The 24,333-nt window shown below is 34.9% G+C and overlaps 1 protein-coding gene, 1 long non-coding RNA gene and 1 pseudogene across 2 annotated transcripts; 2 read left to right on the forward strand and 1 right to left on the reverse strand.

Annotated features, from left to right (window-relative positions):
* Nucleotides 1–1,996: 1,996 nt before the first annotated feature.
* Nucleotides 1,997–5,143, reverse strand: LOC150034913 (uncharacterized). Its single transcript, XR_016530504.1, has 2 exons — nt 2,679–5,143; nt 1,997–2,229 (listed from the first exon to the last, which is right to left on the reverse strand). It is a non-coding gene; the product is annotated as an uncharacterized LOC150034913 (long non-coding RNA).
* An 894-nt stretch (nt 5,144–6,037) lies between these two features.
* On the forward strand, nt 6,038–6,523 carry LOC150034914 (basic form of pathogenesis-related protein 1-like). Its single transcript, XM_090315783.1, has one exon. It carries the CDS (start codon nt 6,071–6,073, stop codon nt 6,521–6,523), a length of 453 nt encoding a protein of 150 aa, XP_090171909.1. The 5' UTR covers nt 6,038–6,070.
* A 9,039-nt stretch (nt 6,524–15,562) lies between these two features.
* On the forward strand, nt 15,563–24,298 carry LOC120069275 (beta-galactosidase 7 pseudogene; annotated as a pseudogene).
* Nucleotides 24,299–24,333: the final 35 nt, after the last annotated feature.

Below are 24,333 nucleotides of genomic sequence, written 5' to 3' on the forward strand. Positions count from 1 at the left end.
TTAAGTAGCTAAACAACCCTGAGCTAAGTGGAAGAAGATAGCACATTTCTAGTGCTATCAGGGAGTGATAACTCCCTCCCAAAACCATTTTTCAAAATTTAATTAAAATAATTTATCTAAAAAATATTTAATATATATTTATATGATAACTACTTTATCATATAATATATATTCAACTATATGTTTTATCTAATATAGCACATAACCTATAGTTTAATCTTGTATCAAATACATTATAACCTATAGTTTTCATTCTCTCAACAAAGCATGATATTTAATATAAATCTTACTTATATTAAATTTAATTATATGAATCCAATTAACATAATTAATATTTAAATCATATTCAAATATTTATTTCCTCTCAAATAATGTATCAAAAACATTATAGTACTTATATCATATGTAATTAAATAAAATTAATTATGTCACATATAATTAATTCCCTCAAATAATTTGAACAATTCAAATTAATCCAAAATTGATTTCCATTAAATCCCTATTGAGCTACAGAGGGGACCTCATGGACTTGTCGATTGAAGCTCCTTTGATACTTGAATAATTAATTAAACTCCTTTAATTAAATTATTCAACATCCATTAACTGACGAGCACTTCACTAAAGACCAATAGCTACACCCTTCGTACTACAGACATATTTTCGTGTCCATTGGATATAACAAGTCAACAGTGTAATGACCCTTCATAAATTGCTCGTAAATACAGCTGGGCTAAAATGATTGGTTTTGCCCCTATAGTTACATGTAACTCCTTAAGAGCCATTGATCCCTCTAATGAATAATAAGTCTTAATCCAACTATGACCAAACCCGTCTCGGTCTAGAAGAGGGTGTGGCGCTATATTGTTCAAGCTCCAAAGTCAGCCTTTAAGAGAGCAATTTATCTACTTACCCCGACATTAGAGAAGGAGTGAATTCCGTCTTATGTAGTTGTGTTCCTAGCTCGCTAATCAGACGAATCCCCAGAAATGCTAGGCTTATTAAGTCGGCAATCTGGTCATTCTAACCCATACAAATCAAAGGACCGCCTTCATAGGAAGGTGTTCATAGTTCACAAAGGAGCCAAGTCATGTCACCTATGGTCATCTTGGTGAAATGTAAGTCTCTATTATGAACGGTATTATATAATGAGACTACTCATTTCATGGTTCAGTATTATACAAACCTCTTTGTATAGAATACTCTTGTTCACATGTCTCTACATAAATGATGAGGATCAGATCACTTGTAGTACTTTACAACAATTGTAACATCTACAGAGCAGGTCGTACTCGTAGTGTAACCAGGATAAGGTATCCAACCTTATCCATCTACTACAGACCATTTAGGATATCACTTAAATATGATCCACCTATATGTCACTACATACATGTTGTAGCACTTTAGATTTTTCCATCAATTTGATTCAATCCCTTTTTCTGTGCTCATTCTTGTTTTCTTTATTTGCTTGTCAGTTACTTTGCAAAACCAACAAAAACCCCCCTCGTGTGGAATTATTAAATTATCCTGGTTGATCATTAGTCTCTCTACGGATTTGACGACGATGTTACCACTTTACTGCGTTTGTAGTACAAGTCTTGGATCCATTATTTTCTCTCTCTATTATGTTTCCTTACTCGGGTTAGAGGACTGTACGACGATGCCTTTCAAGAGTCTGGATAATAGGTAATTGGGGTATTTTAAAATCTAGTAAAATGAACAAAAATATTTATAAATATAACAAATATTACTATTTATTAGTGATAGACACTGATAGGCTCTGATAGACCACTTTTAATTATCTTAATTATCAATTATAGACACTGATAGATTACTATTAGTTATCAGGGATAGACACTCATAGACACTGATATGATGTCTATCAATGTCTATCAGTGTCTATCTATAACGACCCGACTTCATAGGACTCATGCTAGGCCGTTATTACGCATGCATGCATAAAAATTAAAACAACATTCTTTTTATAGTGAATAAATGATAAATAAATAAGGTAACTATAAAGATCTACATTAAATTCAAATATTTAAAATCCATAAATCATAAGCGGAAACAAATAAATCTGAAAACAAACTTAACAATATTCTCAAATCTCAAAACTGAAAAATTAAAACATAAAAGAAATATTAAAATATGAGCATAAGTATTTAAACTGGTCCCAGTGGCTCAATCACGGATTCCACTTGTCAATCACCGGTGCATCTATACCCTTATCTGAAATAACAACATGAGAAGGGATGAGTATAATATACTCAATAAGTAACCCCACTACTAGGGTCAGATTAGGAATCTATGTCCTCTAGATGCCTTTCTCTGGTGGAGCATAAATGCCCCCTCTAGTCTGTAGGATCTAAAGGCAACACTAAAAGGGGGTGAATAGGGTTGACTACCAATTCTTACAATGCTCAATAAAGTTAACCCACTAATTTTGATTAAAGAAAATTTATGCAAGACAAAACTTAAATCATGCAAGCTATGATAGCTTCAAATTTAAAGACAATTTAATCAAGGATAAATTTAAATAACACACTAAAAATTAAATCATGCAATTTAGAAAGATTAAAAAAATAACTAAGACAAGAAGTAAAAACTTTGAAAACAAGAAATAAAAGAGAGAGAGAGGGAGAGAAAACACTGGGAATTATATTGGTTTGGCAAATTACCTACTCCACTCTCCAAGACTCGGTTTGGCAAATTACCTACTCCACTCTCCAAGACTCCTTCTTGGGTATTTCACTAAGTGATCCTCTTGCAGGTGAGGACCAAACCGACACACGACCCTCTTTTTCCTAAGCTAAAGAAAAACCCAAGATCCTTTTTACTGGTTCAGGATCAAACCAATTTCTTTTTCTCACAACCCAAGGTGTACCCACACCTTAATACAATTCCCAAAATTTAAAAGAAAACCTCACAATATTATCTCTTGAAGGCTAAATACACAAGTTGAGCACTCAGAAAAAAAACTCACAAAAATAACTCTAGGCCAATTTAGGAGCAAGGAGGACAAAAATTTGAAAGTAGAGAGAATTGAGAGCTTAAGACTTGATAGCTTTTGGTGTGTCCATGAAGAGTAAAATCAAGTCGAATTTATAGGCGAGGAGGATAAATTTTGGCCATTGGATATGATTGCAAATGAAGGGTGGAGATTGAATAAAAATAGGAAAGGAAAGAATTTGAAAAAGAATTTTGAAAGATTGGAATTTTTGAGATTCGGAGAATAAAAATGATTTGAAGGATGAAAATTTAGGAAGGAAATCAAATTTGAAAAGGCTTAAATTTGGTAAGAATTTGAAGAAAATTGGATCAGGAAATGAAAGGAAAATAAGAAAATAAAAAATAGCCGGATGATATGAGCATCACGCGCACAAGGGAGGAGATTGAACGTCACGCGCCGTATTATGTGAAGAAACCGCAGGCACGTGCGGCGCACGCGCGCATCCGTACGTGAAGCTGGGGTGACCACCACTTGTAATTATCTCATTCGTCCACGGTCGCCACGTCACTGCCACATCATGTGCCATGTCATCGCCATGTCAACAAAAAGTGATCAGTTGGAGCGTCATGTCATCCGCCACATCAGCTACCACATCATCAATATTGACCGTTTGTGTGCCACGTCGGATGCCATGTCAGCAAGGTGTCACGTGTCACTACCACATTGGATTTCCTCTCCAATCTTCTTTTGCTTATAACTTTCTCATTTGAACTTCAATTTGAGCGATTCAAATTGCGTTGGAATCGTCTTTCCGAGCTCTATAAGATAGTGACTCTAAACATGTTAGTACAAAAAATCTGAGTTTGTTATCATCAAAATATCAAAATACTTGGTTTGATTGAAGCCCTAAAGCTAACATAGTCCCCATAGGACACATATCAACATGCAAAACTAACCTCTCATCCTACTGTAGTTAAATGTACCCACTACATCTAGTAAGTCCCGTAGGACCCACAACCTTCTGAAGGAGACACCACCTCTAGTAAATTCCAAAGAAAACACAACCTCTAGTAAATCTCGAAGGATAACACTATCTCTAGTGAATCTCAAAATAAACACAACCTCTGGTTAATCCCGAAGGATAACACCACCTCTAATAAATCTCGGAAGAAACACAACCTTTGGTGAATCCTGATTGATAACACCACCTCTAGTGAATCCCGAAGGAAACGTAATCTCTGGTGAATCCCGAAGGATAACACCATTTTGGTGATTCCCGAAGGAATCACAACCTAACGAAAACAACAAACTCTAAGTAGCGGCCCTAACATGAGTACAACCATCAAATTTAAGTTCAAACAACAACTATAAAACCTCAGATCCAAAAACAAAAATACCCAAACGACAAAACTCACAACGATTGCCAAACTTGAAATGCCCAATAGCTTACCCAATGACGAAACCACTTCCAACTTCCTCGACGGTGCCCCTTTGACTTCTAAGCTTCTCCAAAACTCGACTTCAAAATCCAACCAAAGGTGTGTAAAAAAGATAATGAAGCACAGCACCATGGCCAATAGTCCTATTTGACAAAAGAATCACCAACTTACCCAAATCCACAAGATCCGGCAAAACCCAATGACGAAAAACTTATCCAAAATAGATCTGACGGCAACCATGATGGCTGCAGGGGCTGGACGGCATCAAACGAACGCGACTGGCTGGTGGAGGCTTCGGCCGACGACGAGTTGAAGAGAGATGGAAGAATGCTTGGGGATCGCAACTAGTGTAGATGGTGACGCGACGAGTCGAGCGACGTGACAGAGGAGACCGACTGGGAGACGAACGACGTGACGGGTCAAGCGGATCTGGCACGGATGCTCGTGAACGAAAGGCGTTAGGTGAGACGACAGTGGGGATCTGAATGATCGCTGCTTGCTGACGAGACCGAGCTGACCTGCGCGCGAACGGCGGCCCACGAACGATCGACAAATTGGTGGCGGCTCGATCGGACATGCATAGTGGCCGAATGGAGAAAAGGCAGTCAAGCGAGGCTAGGGCACGAAGAAGAAGATAGGAGGGTCTCGGAAAAACGTGAGGGTGAAGGAGACAAAGATTTTTTTATATATAAATAATTAAAAAATAATAATATATAAAATAAAATAAAGTAAAAATAAAATATTTTATTTTATTTTATCATATCACATTTTATATTATTTTATTCTTTCCCTTCAGATTTTGTTTTTAATCCCTCTTTCCCTTTAAATCTTCAATTCAAGAGCTTTTAACCTGATTTTTTTCCATAATGAAAATAATTCTCGACATAAATTTCAAATTAAAGAAATCTGGGTGGTATAAAAGTCCAATTTCCACAACAGGCCTCCGATAAACAATTAAATTGAAACATTCTCTTTGCAATAATTAAATTTTAGAAACCACATTTTAAAATTTAAAAATTCTAAAAACGCCCTTAATTAATATAAATTATTGAAATTACATTACAACAAATTTTTTGGGTGTCATTGAAAACAATTTTCCTAAGTAATTTGTAATTAAATTATTTATGTTTAGAGGGAAAAAATTTGAGACTGATTTATTTATGAGTACAATAATAATTATTACTCTTTTAAAAAACTCAATTTTGGACCACAAGCAAGGGCAATATTATAATACACATCTTGTTTAAACTGTAGATATTCGTTTATGCATAAATTTCTAAACTATAACTTGACCACAATGTCAAGCTATAATGGTCAAATTATGCTGTGAAGGTCATTAATGAAGAAAAATGATTTTAAAACATAGTTAGTAATTAGTCCTTAATTAGAGTGTAATTGCGAAACAGAATGGTCATTAAATAAGAAAAATAGCCTATACACAATAATTATTAGCCCTTAATTAGGGTGCAAATGCAATTACTAAACAGAAATGTTCCTAAATAAGAAAAATACAGATCATGTTAACTTAGATTCATTCTTCCTTTCCTCATCACATTCCATATTTAATTTTTCATATCTATAAATTCCCTTCACTTCACATCTCAAAACCTACCCTTTAATCTAAATTTTCTTCAATATGTGGACTCAAAAACCTCTTAGGGCCATTTTCTTAGCTACTTTCATGTTCATCCTATGCCAAACTCATGCGCAAAACTTCCCTCGTGACTATGTTGCATTACACAATCATGCTCGTGCACAAGTTGGGGTTGGCCCCGTTACATGGAATAAAACAATAGCGACCTATGCTCAAACCTATGCTAATAAAAGGAGGAATGATTGTGCAATGGTTTACTCAGGTGGGCCATATGGCGAAAACATAGCCGCAGGCTACTACCCAAAAATCACCGGAGCGTTTGCAGTGAAATTGTGGCTGGAGGAGAAACCTCTATACAACTACACCTCAAACTTGTGCATCAAAGGTGAGTGTAACCACTACACTCAGGTGGTGTGGCGAAACTCAGTGCATATTGGATGTGCTAGAGTGCCTTGTAAGAGTAACTCTCAATTCGTTATATGCAATTATCATCCTCCTGGCAACATCTTTGGACAAAGGCCTTATGATTCTTCACTCTAAATAGGAATATAGATTTTTTTGGGATATGCTCCCCCATCCAACCTAACTACTCTTTCATAATTGAAATTGATATTATGTATTATTGACAACTTTAATGGGATCGACAAACCTAATAGTTTACGGAGTCTACATTATTGAATATGCAATAATAAATCTTCTTATTGCATGTTTATAAATAAGTGGAGCATTTGCAAATAAAACATAAATGGTAAATTATTGTTAAAGTAATATCGATATCATTTCTTGACCTAGAAAATTTTGGTTATTATTAGGAATGGTTATTTTTTTCGGCTACATTATTAGCAATGGTTAATAGTCAATAATCCTAAGTCAACTTTTGATTAACTAAGATTAATTAATTTCAGTTATATAAAATTCGTCCCCAAAGGAAATCATTAGTTTTGTGTTAAAAATTTTGTATCTTAAACTTGAGAAAATCGTAAGTAATCTATGATTAAATTATTATAACTTAACCACAAGTTTAGGAAAGAAAAAACATCCACACTCATTTATTTATATCTAAATAATTTCTCTCTTCTAAAAAACTCACTCACTTACTGCCGCAGACAATAACAATAATATAATACAACACTTAAAATGTGCTCTTCTAGGACTTAGGATTAAGTTAGTTTTGACGATTAAATGTGTACTTTGATGCTTTTTTGTCTTGTTTTGTATGAATCAAGTATTTTGAATGAACATTAAAGACTTTGAAGCAATAATAGAGAAAATAGGGCCTAAAGACCCAATTTGAAATCTAAGGCATGGAAAAATGAAGACTATGGGCCAAAAAGGTGTCTCGAAGCGCAGCTCAATGCTTTGAACATATGAGCAAGGATTGTAATGCTTATTTTAATCGTTCTGACCCTATCGTGTTGGGATAAAAATTGCTCTTTAAGTCATAACTGCTGGAGTAGGTGGTCATTTTGGACAAATGATCGCTCGTCTTCTTCATTTTTCACCCTCTATCCATCTACATTATTAGATTTAATGATTTTGAAATTTAGGTGAATCTAATGTGCGACTACACAAGTCAAAGACAATGTTACAAATAATACAGAAGACAATAAACTAAACTTTTAGAATCTCAAAGACAATCTAATATCCATCTAGAGATTAGCGACCCAGTTCAATGCAATCACACTACGTTTAGAGACAACGTGGCTGAAGAAAATAGCTTCACTAAACAATGTTAAGCAATTACAATGAAGCACTTATCTGTTAAAAAACTTCTATAGAGAATCTCAAAGAGCTTACTTCTATTGAAGATTTTATGCTCCCCTAAACCTAGGACTCCCCTTGTTTTATCACTCTTTTCATCTTCTTGTTTGAAAGGCACTTCAAACAAGATAAACTAATGATTCCCTATAAACAAGAATCTCTTCTAGAGCTAAAATTTATACTCCTCTAAGTACAAAACCAATTTAAAAACTTATTCTTCAGTGAAGTAGAAACAATAACATATGTTGCAGCACAAGACAATAGCCACAACCTCACAACCTATTCTTTTTAGCACAATACCCTAACTCGGAATCATCTACATGAATTCGTCAAAAGGGCTAACCTTACAAACCAAGAGGAAACTTAATACTTATAATCCCTATAAGGAAACAATTTTTTAAGGGCAAACAATCTTTCCCCGGACGAAAACAAAAAATAGCTTCAAAAAATATACAATAAATAAAGAAAAAATATTCTTTAGAAAAAAATAGTCCAGACACTCAGATGTTCTTGACAAATGCAAATTTTTTGGATAGAGGCGATGACTTAGAGTTTAAGAGAAATGGATGATTGAGGACATCATTGAAGAATCCAGAACTTGAGGACAAGAGTCAAGAGACTTGCTTCTTTCTCCTTCTTTTGCATGGCTTTTATTTCTTTGTTTTTGGATATGTTATGGATTGTCTATGTTTGTATCAAACCAATAAGTTTCTAAGTTCATTATGAAGGGATCGAATCCCACAATAAAAGTGAGCGATCGCTTTGCTATTAATTTTGACTTGAAAAATAGTAACGTAGAAAAGAAAAACATACATGGTTAAGTAGAGGAAAACAAAGGGAAGAGAAAGATTACCTTTGAAGATACCTCTTCAAATCTTCTCTATAATAATACTTCACTCGTTATCAATGAACTAATCTCCTGACGAATAGTGACGCCATGAAAAGAGTCGTCCCTGATATTCTTCGGTAAGCATTGATTATGTGAGAACCTCTTTTGAAAGTAGGAATGGAATTTTACATAAGAATATACTTATCAAGAAACACAGATGTTGAGAGAGAGAAATGTCTTTTTTTTCGTAAAAAACTTCCTTTCCACAAATGAAAACTTATCTCCATTTAAAAGGCTGGGAGAGGGGAGTTAACTCCCCTCACCCACTTCCCCAGTCCCCTTTGCATTCGAATTTTTATTTTTATTTAATTTATAATTAACTTAATTTAATTTAAATTAAATTAATTAACTAATTAATTTAATGTGTCATATTTAATTAAATATAATTTTGAATCGAATTCAAATGTACACCTCTCTCCTAACCTATATATTTTATATGAATCTCATTCATAATCAATATTAACTTGTAGTTTTAATATGAATCCAATTCATATTATTTTAATATTTGAATCTCACTAAAAATTTAATATTCTCATATTAGATGGTTTAATTTTGAATCTCACTCAAAATTTAGTTTATAGTATAGTGTAATATATACATTATATTCATTATATATCATACAATTAACATAAATTCCCTTAACCAACTTGAACAATTCAAATTCTTTCAAAACTAATGATCCTTGTTTTACCCGTTGTGAGCTAGAAGTGGGACACAATGGACCTTTAGTTATAAGCTCCAATAATTCGCGTTTAATTAATTAAACTCTTTAAATTAATTAATATTTATTAACTATCGACATTTCACTAAAGACTTATAGTTGCATTTTTATAAATTGTAGAATATTTTGTATCTATAGATTTAACCATTACAACTAAGTCAATCCTTCACGAGTTGCTCGCAATTACAACTAGGCCAAATTATCGTTTTACTCTTGTAATTACCTTTTACTCCTTAAGTAGCACTAGTCCTCCAATGAATAACTTTTTTATAGTACAACTATAAATCAAGTCCCTCTCGAGCTAGTGAGATGGTGGAACTCAAATGTTCAAGTCCCAGAGTCATTACTTAAGGGAACAACTCATCTACTTACCTTATAGGTAGGAAGGAGTGAATTCTATCTTGTGTAGCTATGCTCTCAGCTCCTTACTCGGTCTTGTCCCGAAAATGGTAGGAGTATTGAGTCGATGACTCGGGCCACTCTCACCCATACAAATTAAAAGTCGATCCACCATAGGTAGGAGTTCATAACTCACTCAGGATTGAGATCGAATTACATATGGTAATCATTTGGAGTATCAATCCCTTCAGTCAACGATGTATTATAAAGAAAGATTAAATATTTTGTGGTCCTATCTTATATATATAGGATATCCCGCTCGCATTTCTCTATATAAATGATTTGGAGCAAATCATTTGTAACATTTACAAAAAGAATGATGGATAAATAAATGTAAATAATGATTCAACCTTTTAGGTGCTATGCCTTAAGCGACGCGCCCGCATCATGATAAGATAGTGAGTTACGCATGGAAAAAAAACTACTCCTATTTAGTCTTGTGTCAAGTTTCTTTTGTTGGAGTTAATGTCCTAAATCGAGTGTCACTGATAGTTTCTAAAGACAAATTATATATCTAATAAAATAAGAAGTATTATTAATGTTTAGACTGCATTAAATCAATCCAATGAACTAAGATCCAAGGAGACATACAGGTGGATCACGTTTAAGTGATAACCTTAACTGTTTGTAGTAGATAGATAAGAATGGATATCTTATCCTGGTGACACTATGAATACGGCCTATTTTATAGACGTTACAATTGTTGTAATGTGCTACAAATGATTTGATCCTGATCGTTTATGTGGAGACATGTGAGCAAGGGTATTTTATACAAAGAGTTTGTATGAGACCGGACCACGAAATGAACCTGTGAAGGTCCTTGAGCAAAAACATGAGGATCGGTCCAAGTTTTATTTTCATAAAAATCAAAATAATAGAATACAAATATTATGCATAATCACAAATTTACAGCATGTAAATATAAATGAAAAAGAGAGAATTAGGGTGAGAGAAGACTTACCCTTGAAGAACCTTTCTTCACGAAAAGTTATTCCCTTCTCTGAATTTTTCACAAATAATCACGAACAGAAAAACAATCCAAATGAACACCTCCACAATAAGAACCTCTTGTATTCTCTTCAGGGAGTAGAATCATTAAGGAGCTGTGAGGTCTTAGATTTTTGAAAGAGAGGAAAAAATTAAGAGGAGTTTTGTTTAAAAAAATATTGGGAGCCACTTTTCCAACACGCACTAAATACAGAGAAATAGGGGGAATAGAGTGGTTGGCCATTGGATTCATCATCGCTTGTGAAACCGCACCAACACAAATAAAATTTGTATGCACCGAACTAACCCGTTATACTAACTAGTAGTACAAGTAACAAGTCCGAGATCGAACCACAGAACTTCGAATATGGATTCCTCAAAGATTGGAACTTGTGGGAAGTAACCAAAAGGGAGGCGGGGGGTGAAAACTTGTGAAATAAATGGCAAGAAAACAAAAGGTGCGCAATATAAACGAATGCAAAAAATTTATCAATCGAACGAATACTTAACTTGGGTAATTATAGTTTACTTCATTCCTCATCAATTCTATCACTTACTAATCAAAAGATGCATGGGAATATTTGAATTAAAACTTAGCCTACTCGATTAGAATCCTACCCGATAGTCCATACAATCAAGTTAATTAACAGAAAAGCGAGAGTCCTCAACTAATCAATCAATCAACAGGTATTAAGATTCAAGGCCAATCTACGCCAATTAACTGATTTCCATTGTCTAATCAACTAATTGAGCGAGATTTATCTAAGTTATAAAGTAAATGCTTGCTAATTGGAATCCCAAATTAACACAACAAACTAACTAACTCATGCTTCTAGGTGACGACTACCTAACAATTATAAATTAGGGTCAATCAAAGCAATCAATTGAACATTCATGGCTAATTTGTTAGATTACCCCATTCACGAATATTGAAGAATATGCTCAAGAAAAAATCTCATAAATTCATACTAAAACTCACAGAATTACAATACGAGTCTCAAGAATTGAATTGGAACGAAACTAAGTTCTTACCCTTTAGCTGGAACAGAGAGATAAAACAAGATTGGAATAGAGCAACGACACCCAAGATTGGGTGTACTTGGCGTGATGTAATCGGCTGACCCAAATTGTTCTTTTATAAAACTACTGCAGTGGCACAACGCTAGGAAGAGCGTTGCAATGCTGCGGCGCATAATGGTCGAGCATCATGCAAGCGTCACAGTGCTGTCTTGACGCAGTGTTGCGCGGGTGCTGAGGCTGTACATCCGTCAAACCATGTAGTGTTGCAACGCTCTAGAGGAGCATTGCAACACCGCCTATTCTGTCCTAAAGCATTTGAAGGCAATGTTGACAAGAAGTGCAACGGTGGTGTTGAAGCATCTCTAGAGCATTGCAATGCTTAGGGCAGTGTTGCAACGCTGTCTTGGATCTCTACATTCTATCCAATGGCTTTGAGCTAGCGTTGGACTTAGGTTTAGTGAGAGTGTTACAACACTCGGCAGGGCAACATTCTTCATTTCTTCGTCATTTGATCAATTTAGCTCCTAACTTCGTCACTTTAGTGCCTTTTTGTCCTGAACGCTTAATCCGACTATTTGTACACTTGATTCCTACAAAATAATGAATGTAACCAAATTAAGTAGCTAAACAACCCTGAGCTAAGTGGAAGAAGAAAGCACATTTCTAGTGTTATCAGGGAGTTACAACTCCCTCCCAATACCATTTTTCAAAATAAATTAAAATAATTTATTTAAAAGATATTTAATATATATTTATATGATAACTACTTTATCATATAATATATATTAAACTTTATGTTATATTTAATATAGCACATAACCTATAGTTTAATATTGTCTCAAATACAATATAACCTATAGTTTTCATTCTCTCAACAATGCATGATATTTAATATAAATCCTATTTATATTAAATCTAATTATATGAATCCAATTCACATAATTAATATTTAAATCATATTCAAATATTTATTTCCGCATAAATAATGTATCAAAACATTATAGTACTTATATTATATATAATTAAGTAAAATTAATTATATCACATATAATTAATTCTCTCAAATAATTTGAATAATTCCAATTAATCCAAAATTGATTCTCATTAAATCCTTGTTGAGCTACAGAGGGGACCTCATGGACCTGTAGATTAAAGCTTCAGTGATACTTGAATAATTAATTAAATACCTTTAATTAAATTATTCAACATCCATTGACTGACGAGCACTTCACTAAAGACCAACCGCTCACCCTTCGCACTACAAATATATTTCTGTATCCATTAGATATAACAACTCAATAGTACAATGACTCTTCACAAATTGCTCGTAAGTATAGCTGGGCCAAAATTACTGGTTTTCCCTATAATTATATTTAACTTCTTAAGTGCCATTGATCCCTCTAATGAACAATAATTCATAGTCCAACTATGACCAAACCCCTCTTGGGCCAGAGAAGGGTCTGGCGCCACATTGTTCAAGCCCTGAAATCAGCCTTTAAGGGAGAAATTTATCTACTTACCCCGACAATGAAGAATGAGTGAATTTCGTCTTGTATAGTTGTGTTCCTAGCTCCCCAATCAGACGAATCCCCAAAATGCTAGGTTTATTGAGTCTTCGACCTTCATAGGAAGGAGTTCACAACTCATCAGGAGTCAGGTCATGTCACCTATGGTCATCCTGGTGAAATGTAAGTCCTATTATAAACATTGTTATATAATGAGACTAGTCATTCCATGGTCTGGTATTATTGATGTGTTGTGAATTGTGATGTGATTATGGTGTTAGTTTGTGCTGATGTGATATGCGTTGCACATGCAAGTTTTCCTAATAAGACCCAAGTATAAGCCTCACTAGGTTTCTTGGTAAGTCCATGGTCGAACACAGGGACTACTGAGTAAATATGTGACAGTTAATTTGATTCTCTTGTGGTGCTAAAAACAAATAAGTTAGATGGTGTTTTGATTAAGAATATTTCCTATGCGATGGAGTTCAAACGAAGAGTTGATGAAATTGAGAGTTATAATGAGTATACGATGACCGGTTGAGAAGGGGTTTAGCTAACACTTCCTAAGATTCGAACAAGTCATGCGATCATGCTACACACAAACAAACAGCACGTCATCTCTCAATTCAAATGCCATAAGTCCTATTTCTAGGATGCATGTGATGTATACGAAAATGTCGATAGGACTTATGTCTAAGCCTCTATTCTTGTCTATGCAATGATGAATGATGCACACATACACAAGGTGACCGCATACTATCATATCCTATTTCTAGGGTGCATGTGATGTGTTAATAGCAATAGAACTTATGTCTAAGTTTCTACCTCTTCCTTATGCGGTTCTAATCTGACTCTCTCAAGTATCTCTAAAGGGTGAATGACGCATACATAAGACAAAATGATCGCATAAAATGTAAATCTTAGATCATGCTAGCTAAGTACTTCTTAACCCATTCGGAAATTTAGCTACTCATGAGAAATGTGGAGAGATTGAACATAGATTGAAATGAGATTTCCATTTTCTATAAATAAAGTGTTGAATATAAAATAACAATGGAATTTAGAGATAAGAAGCCCGTTAAGCAATGTCTTGCTTCCCGTGGCTTTTTACATTATCTTTTTCACTCCAACTCTGTCCAGATGAATATTCTTGCTTTCGCAAGTGTTGGCCCTCTCTCCCTTTTGTAGCGCTTTTCGGCAGCCTCTCGATCTGTCCTGAAATGATCTCTCGGCTTCTTCGTCTCCTAGCTCGTCTCCGTCTTCTACGGCTCTCTAACTTATTCTCTATAAATGATGATCCCTTTTACAATGGTGGCCTTCGGTATTTATAGAGCTCGAGGTGAAGCAGCCTTTCTCTCTAATGATTACAATGATAGGCGGTCATTAAATCTCCTGCTCTGATGCGCCAATTAAAGGTCACCGAAAATTGAGTGTACTTGCTACAGTGTGGCTTTAACAGCTTGTCAACTAAATTCAGATTCGACCATCATCAGCTTTCTGTCCCATCATGATTTATTATGCTGTCACCTTGATGCGCGGTCTTTATGCAGCCACCTTGTTGAGCAACTTCTCACGATCGCATATGATCGCATGACTTTGCGATCGTAATCTTTCAATCGCACAGACGCCTAATTCCTTGGATCGTAATTTTACTTGCGCCAACGCATTTTTCCTGCATAAAATAAGTGAATTAACTGCTTTTATGGGATGGTTGCATGCGAACGTAATTTCTTTAGTTTAGCGCTTTTGTACATAATATTGTTTATTTTTACCGTCGCATTATCTCATTGTTTTACTTATTTTAGCTGTAATAACATGTACTTCTACCCGTTATCACACCCCAAAATTTAAAACAATGCTTGTCCTCAAGTATAAACTAAAGATTTTCTTTAAAGAGTCAACCGCCTTTTCCCCACCTAGACTTCTCAAGATGCCTTATTCAAATTTCATGAACCAACTGATAACGGGCAGAAATGCACGTTATCATAGTACTATGTTCTTAAACAATGTTGGATTGTATTGACAAAATATGTTAAATTGCATCTCTTGAGCATAAATTCTATAATATTGCGGTCGCATGCGTCCAACACATTAGAGCAGTTGATCTTTATATTTTTGTGTCGAATATGAGTTAACGCAATGTAGAGATTGCGATCATAGGAATACATTGGTTGAGCGCAACTTCACAGCAAGGCTTGGCGTTGATCGTGCTCGCAAACATTCGGCCAAGAAGAATCATCGCAACTTGGTCAGCGCAACATGGTGGGCGCATCCGAGGGAAAGGATAATTAAGAATGATGGGACAGAAAGCTGACGGAAGTCGGGTACAAATTAAGTTGACAGCCGATAACGGTCAGAAAGTACATTCAGCTTTATGAACTACAGTAGGATAAAAAGTAATTTTTCATATATGTATGTGTCTCATGAGGACTAGAGAAGTTTATATGTTTCCACCCGAGGTAAGCATATTGAGGACATAGATGCTTAGCATGACTCCAGCAATGGGGTTACTTACTGAGTAGTTTGGACTCATCCTTTCTCATGTTGTTATTTCAGGTAAAGGTAGAGATGCACGGACGATTGACAAGCGAAATCCGTGATCGAGCCACTGGAACCAATTTTATGCTTCCACTCATGATATTTAGATTTCTTTTCATGTTTTTCAACTTTTAGTTTTGATGTTTGAAACTTACTATTAAGATTTGTTTTTAGACCTATTTATCATCATTTATGATTTATGGGTACCCTATCGTCTGTTTTTAATATTTGAATTTGATGAAGGTCTTTTGAATTTACCTTATTTATTTAGCATTTATTTCACTATAAAAGGGTGTCGTTTTAAGTTCCATGCATGCATCTGTTTAGTAACAATCTAACTTGAGTCCTAGGGGGTTGGGTCGTTACAGTCAGATCTCTGTGACTTTCTATGTTTTTTTTTTTTTTTTTCAGGGTGGAAGAAAATAAAATCAGTCTGCTCCACTATCACATAGAGGAGAGAAATAGGGGGAGGGAGTTAACTCCCTCCCAAAAAATGATTTTAAATAAATTAAATAAATCATTTATTTAATAAATCATTTATTATATAAATTTATATGATAACTACCTTATCATATAATATATATATTAAACTATATGTTATATCAAATATAACATATAACCTATAGTTTCTATATTATACCAAATACAATATATCCTATAGTTTCAGTACTCTCCTACCAATAGCTTTTAATATAAATGCCATTTATGTTAAATTTAATTATATAAATCACATTCAAATATTTACTTCCTCTCTAATAAACCTTATATTATAATGTATCAAATACACTATAGTAATTATATAATATAACATTAAATTAAATTAATTATATCACATATAATTAATTCCCTCAATTAATTTGAACAAATCAAATTAATCCAAAAATAGATCCTCATTTATTCTCGTTGAGCTACCGAGGGGATCTGATGGACCTATAGCTGGAAGCACCAATGACACGTGAATAATTAACTAAACTCTTAAACTCTTAAATTAAATTATTCACTATCCATTAACTCTTGAGCACTCCACTAAAGACCCACAGTTGCACTCTTCGCACTACAGATATATTTGGATATAACCTATCAACAGTACGACGATCCTTCAAGAATTGCTCATAAGTACAGTTGGGCCAAAATTACCGTTTTTCTCCTATAGTTACATCTAACTCTTTAAGTACAACTAATCCCTCTAGTGAAGAATAAATTATAGTCCAACCATGACCAAACCCTTCTCGGGCCAGGAGAGGGTGTGGCACTACATTGTTCAAGCCCTGGAATCAACACTTAAGGGAGAAATTTATCTACTTACCCCGATGTTAGGGAAGGAGTGAATTCCTTCTTGTATACCTATGTTCCCAGCTTCCTAATCAAACGAATCCCCAAAATGGTAGGCTTTTTGAGTCGGCAATCTGGCCACTCCCACTCATACATATCAAAGGATCGCCTTCATAAGTAAGAGTTTAGAACTCACTCAGGATCAGATGATTTGTAGCACTTTACAACAATTGTAACAACTACAAAGCGGGCCATACATGTAGTGTGACAAGGAGAAGGTTCTAGCCTTATCTATCTACTACAAACCATTATAATCCACCCCTATGTCTCTACATACATGTTTAAGCTACAAGGTAATCTTGGATCATAGTTTATTGGTTTGTGGTTAATGCAACAAAAAAAAAATAAAGAAAGAAATAAAACATAACATATTTTATTACATAAATAAAATGTTTGTACAATACAATTACAAAGTATAGAACCCTACGGGATTTAAGGCATCAACCCCAACAATCTTCCACTTGATCTAAAGCTAGTGGAGTGTATAATATATAAGTCAAACTAATATACAAAGTACACAAACAATAAAGTAGAGCATAACACGCCCAATACAAATCTCCCACTTGCCCTAGTCTAAACGTGGCCTGTCCCATAGACCCATACTTTGCAGATGACCCTCAAACACCTTAGCTGTAAGGGCCTTTATAAATGTATCAACAATCTTGTGCTCCAAATCTATCTGCATGACAATCATGTCCCCTCGATGCACAATCTCATGGATGAGATGATACTTCCGCTCTATGTGCTTCCCGCGCTTATGACTCCTAGGCTCTCAGGAATTGGCCACAGCACCATTATTATCACAATAAACTGTGATGGGCTTTGACATGTCTGGAACGGCTTCCAGATCATTCAAGAATTTCCTGAGCCAAACAGTTTCCGTAGAAGCTTCATAAGCTGCTACATACTCAACCTCTATCATGGAGTCAGCAATGCACCCTTGCTTTGTGCTTCTCCAGACTACTACTCCACCGTTAAGAGTGAATGCTGATCCTGATGTGGATTTCCTAGAATCCTTATCAGTTTGGAAATCAGTGCCCGTGTATCCTGTAAGGATCAGATCCTTAGAACCATACACGAGCATGTAGTCCTTCATTCTCCTTAGATATTTAGAATATTTTTAACGATGGTCAAGTGATCAAATCTTGAATTAGACTGATATCTACTGACTATTCCTAACGCATAGTAGATGTCAGGTCTCCTACATAACATCATATACACCAGACTGCCAATAGTCGATGCATAGAGGATCCATCTCATTTCCTCAACCTCTTGACATGTCTTAGGACACTGTTCCTTAGACAATATAACTACATGCCTAAAAGGTAATAAGCCTCTCTTAGAGTTCTGCATCGAATACTTGACAAACATTTTGTCAATGTATGATGGTTGAGACAGAGTTAGCATTTTGTTCTTTCGATCTCTAAATATCTGAATTCTTAGAACAAACTGAGGCTTTCACAAATATTTCATTTGGATTGGGTCGCTAGCCAGTTCTTAACATCATTCAGTAGATCTACATCATTCCTAATGAGTAGGATATAATTTGCATCAACACTAGGAAAGCTACTGAGTTGTTGATGATCCTCTTGTCTACACAAGGCTCATCAACATTCTGGTCAAAGCCATAAGATTTGATCGCAGTATCAAATCTTATATTCCAAGATCGAGAAGCTTGCTTCAGTCCATAAATGGACCAATTAAGCCTTCAAAGATTTTTCTCTTGACCTTGGGTTATGAATCCCTCGGGCTGCTCCTTGTGTGACATCGATTTTGGGGGAGGTTTTTTGTTCCCTTGTCTTTATTCATTTTGAGCTATACTTGAAATTCATTGGAGATAATATATATTTTTAAGATGGGGGTAGGGTACCCGTTGGGTAATTTGTTGTGTGCTTTGATTGCATTGATTTTTCTTATCTCTCATGCATCTTTAAGTCATTGTTTTGCGAAATTAAAGTCTTGCATGCTTAGAATTGGGTTATCTGGTTCGTATTTCTCATCCAAACAGGTCTACCTTTCACTTAGGAGTAACTATACTTGTTTTAGAGAAAAACTAGACAAAGTGGAAAAAATAGGGCTTAATGTGAATAAAAAAAAGAAATAAAAAAATAAAGAAAAGAAAATTAGTTGCAATTCTGAAAAAAATAAAAATATAAAAAGCATAAAAAATGAGGAAAAATCAGTGTGCCTGAAAAAAAAATGGTGTGTGTATGTGCATAGATAGAGGTGAAAAGAGTGATAGGTTCCTGGCAGTGGGTGTGAAAGCTAGCCCTCTAGGTAAAATAAATGCCCTTTATGTTTTGTGTGTGTGAGTTTAGGTGCCCTTGTCTTAGTGTTGCCCTATTTTTTGCAAGTGTGGTATGTTCGAGGTCGATAATCAAACTAAAGTAGGAGGAAAAATTGTATGAGGAACTTTTAAAACTTTTCTGGGCTGTGTAAGCTTAACTAGAAAGACTCTAGGCTCACTCATACATGAATAGATTGAGAATCATTCTTAAACGTGTGCTTCATTGATTGATCATAAATGATTTCATTCTTGACTACAAATTTCATTCAATTCGATTGTTGAGACTAGAGTAAAATATTGCGAATTAAGTTAGCATGTTTTTAATTATTTTCCTACTTGATTGTGTGTTTTTACATTGTTTAGGACGAGCAAGAATTCAGTTGGGTGTGATTGTTACTCTCAAAAAGAGCTATTATTCCTAGCTTAATTCGGGCTCGTTAGTAGATTTTATGTGTTTATTTCCCTAGTTTATAGGTACCGAGCAATCAAGAGGTAGAATTAATCATTTGGTGAAGAACGGGGTTAATTTGAAGCAATTTGGAGTTGATTTGAACATTCAGGCTTCAAAGGAGTTGAAAAGACCAAAATGCCATCGAGTTCTACTGAGCATGATTAGCCATTGAGCACCCTCGAGTAAAAGGCCGTTGAGTAATAAAAAAATGCTAATATACAGAACAACTCATTCTTATCATAAAAATCAGTCACCATTGTTCGGTCCATAAACTATTAACTTGCTTAACATTTTTTTGTAACTGTAATCCCTCATTTTAGATTCTAGAGTTTCACCCCAATGAACCAACCGTAGGGGAAAATCGATTAGGGCAACAACGAAAGAAATCCTATCCATTTTTGGAGTTTGAGTAAAAGGTCATGCAAATGCCATCCATAGGTGGACATAAGCAAAGGTGCCTCGAGGCCAAGCTGAAGGGAAACTAGTGATGGTTTCGCAGCGGAAGTGGGGATCGATCCCAATTTTAGTTTTACAAAATTCCAAATTACAGAATGATACATAGAGATTATTCATTTAGAGTCTAAACTACAACATGCTTAAATTATAAGAAATTGGGGAAGAAATATACATACCCTTAAAGAACACTTCTTCACGTTTTCCTCGAAGGGATCAAGATCTCTTCTCTGATTAGGACACCACCACAACTGAAACCTTTTGTATTCTCTTGGGTTGAGAATTGGCAAGACTTGTAGGCTCTACTCAATATTTGGAAGGGGGAAGAAGAGGAAGAAGAGGAAAAGAAGAACCTTTTCGTCTCTGTGATTTTCTTGGGAGAGAACCAGAGACAGTTTTTTTTTTTTTTTTTTCGTTCCGTACAAAACTGAAGAAGACGGCTGATTTCCCAAATCTCCTCACACTGCACGTCTTACTGAGAGAATTAGGGGGAGAGAGTTGTAACTCCCTCGCTTTTATTAAATTAAATATAAATATAATAAATTAATTAAAATTCATATATATATATATAATTTATCAAAAAAATCAAGTTCTCTCTCAATCCATTTTCTTACTTCTTCTTCACCTTTTTTCCCTCTATTATTTTTAGTTTCTTCTCACTGAATATTTTTTAGGAGCTTAACTGAGAAACTCTATTCAAGATATGTTACTCTCTATTTTTTTATCTCATTTTTGTTTACTATACATATTTCTTTTTTTTTTTTCTTCTTTCTGAACAAGAAGCTGGACACAAACTTGTAATAAAGGAAATGATGAATAGAGAAAATGAATAAATAGACTGAAAATAAAATACATAAGAATAATATATTAATTAGTATAAAAATGGAGAGAGAAAAAAAAGATGTGATAGCATCAAGCTGACATTCTATTAAAACTTGATCAAAAAGGGTCGTTATTTATAAAAGATGAAATTGTTTTTGTGCTATTTCTAATAATTACCCTAGAGTTTTTGTTATAAAACTTTAGCCCGCTTATTTACAAAAAGGATTAAAATGTACACTTTTCTTTAAAAAAATTAAGGACAAAAATCAGTTTGAAAGCTAAAGTTGAGAGACCAAAATAAGATATTTACAAATGTTATTTACCATGTATTATTTTATTATATGACCACAAGGCAGAAAATGAAAAATCTAAAATGCAAAATGTTGTTATAATATTTTAATTGTGATGGGTAATAAGTTATTTAAGGATAAAGCCGAAGAATCTTTTCAAAACTTTTTTCTAAAGAAAGTATTATCAAAATTTAATTGAAGCAACTCATATAGATAGAGTTTGGCCACCTAAATTCACCAACATTGTTTCTAGTTTTAGAATTTATCAACAAATATAGTACAAATATAGATGGAAAGTAATCACATTGTCACATTATTTCCCTGTATATAAACACATTGATCAAGACAAATGAAAAAACAAAACATATAGTTATAGATTCAAAGATGTTTAACCTTCAGTGGCTTGTTCTTGCCTTCATTGCAACTTTATCTTGCTTTTCTTTTTGTACAGGAGACAATATCTCCTATTGATTCAAATGCCATAATTATAAATGGTGAACGACGTGTTATATTCTCAGGTTCAATTCATTATCCACGAAGTACCAAATCAATGTGGCCTGATATTATTCAAAAAGTTATAGATGGTGGACTTGATGCAATTGAGACGTACATTTTTTGGGATCGCCACAAACCTCAATGACGAAAATATGATTTCTCTAGACATCTAAATTTTATTAAATTCTTCCAGCTCGTTCAAGATGTTGGGTTGTACGTCGTGATGAGGATTGGTCCGTATGTGTGTGCCGAGTGGAATTACGGAGGCTTTCCACTGTGGTTGCATAATATGCCAGGAATCCAATTTCGAACTGACAATCAAGTCTACAAGAATGAAATGTAAACTTTCACAACAAAGATAGTGAATATGTGCAAACAAGCCAACCTCTTTGAATCACAAGGAGGACCATTAATCTTAGCTCAAATCGAAAACGAGTATGGAAACGTGATGACACCATATGGAAATGCAGGAAAAGCATATATCAAATGGTGTGCTCAAATGGCTGAATCTCTCAATATTGGTGTTCCATGGATCATGTGCCAAAAAAGTGATGCCCCACAACCTATCATTAATACATGCAATGGATTCTATTGTGATAATTTTAGTCCAAATAATCCTAAGAGCCCAAAAATGTTTACTGAAAATTGGATGAGATGGTTCAAGAAATGGGTTGATAAAGACCCTTATAGAAGTGTAGAAGACGTAGCTTTTTTTGTGGCAAGATTTTTCCAATCTGGCGGTGTTTTTAACAATTATTACATGTATCATGGAGGCACCAACTTTGGAAGAACATCGGGAGGTCCATTCATCACTACGTCTTACGATTACAATGCTCCACTTGATGAATATGGAAACTTGAATCAACCCAAATGGGGACATCTCAAACAACTCCATTCATCCATTAAAATGGGAGAGAGGATTCTCACCAACGGAACCTGTTCAGACCAAAAAATTGATAGCTTTGTAACTTTAACAAAATTCCTTAACCCAACAACAGGAGAGAGGTTTTGCTTTTTGAGCAACACAGATAGCAGCAATGATGTTACCATAGATTTACAGGTAGATGGAAAGTATTTTATACCAGCTTGGTCTATGAGCATTCTCAATGCTTGCAACAAAGAGGTTTTCAATACTGCAAAGATCAATTCTCAAACATCTATGTTCGTGAAGATGCAGAATGAGAAGGAAAATGCGCAACTGTCCTAGGTTTGGGCTCCAGAGCCCATGAGAGATACTCTACAGGGAAAGGGTACATTTAAGGCAAACCTTCTTTTGGAGCAAAAAGGAACCACTATTAATTTTAGTGACTACTTGTGGTACATGGCGAATGTTGACACCATTGCAACATCTTCACTTCAAAATGTAACTCTCCAAGTGATTACAAAAGGTCACGTGCTTCATGCCTTTGTGAATAAAAGGTACATTGGGTCACAATGGGGAAGCAATGGCCAGAGTTTTGTATTTAAGAAACCCATTCTATTAAAAGTAGGAACCAACACCATAACTCTTTTGAGTGCCACAGTAGGACTAAAAAATTACGATGCATTTTATGATATGGTGCCTACTAGAATTGATGGAGGTCCCATTTATTTAATTGGAGATGGAAATGTCACAACTGATTTGTCATCAAATTTATGGTCTTGTAAGGTTGGATTAAATGGAGAAATGAAGCAACTTTACAACCCAATGTTCTCACATAGAACAAACTGGAGCACATTAAATCATAAATCTATTGGTAGGAGAATGACATGGTACAAAACAAGCTTTAAGACACCTTCTGGAATTGACCCCGTAGCATTGGATATGCGAGGAATGGGAAAAGGTCAAGCTTGGGTAAATGGAAAAAGTATAGGTCGATTTTGGCCTTCTTGTATTGCTGGCAATGATAGTTGCAGTGCGACCTGTGATTATAGAGGTGCATATGACCCCAGCAAATGTATTGGAAATTGTGGGAATCCTTCCCAAAGATGGTATCATATTCCAAGATCGTTTCTATCAGATGACACAAACACATTGGTTTTATTAGAAGAAATTGGTGGAAATCCTCAACAAGTCTTAGTTCAAACTAGCACTATAGGAACAATATGTGGAAATGCTAACGAAGGAAGCACGTTAGAGTTGTCTTGTCAAGGAGGGCATATCATCTCTGAAATCCAATTTGCTAGTTATGGAAATCTAGAGGGAAAATGTGGTTCATTCAAACAAGGCTCATGAGATGTGACAAACAGTGCTCTTTTGGTGGAAAAGATTTGTATTGGTAGGGAAAATTGTTCGATTGATGTATCTACAAAGTCGTTTGGATTGGGCAATGCTACCAATTTATCTGCAAGATTGGCAATTCAAGCACTATGCTCAAAGAATTAAGTGATGTTTAATTAAGAAAAAATCATTTTGAAAGA

The sequence above is a fragment of the Benincasa hispida genome, chromosome 7 (assembly GCF_027475165.1).
Source record: "Benincasa hispida cultivar pf3 chromosome 7, pf3_genome.v1.1, whole genome shotgun sequence".
Classification (NCBI taxonomy): Eukaryota; Viridiplantae; Streptophyta; class Magnoliopsida; order Cucurbitales; family Cucurbitaceae; genus Benincasa; species Benincasa hispida.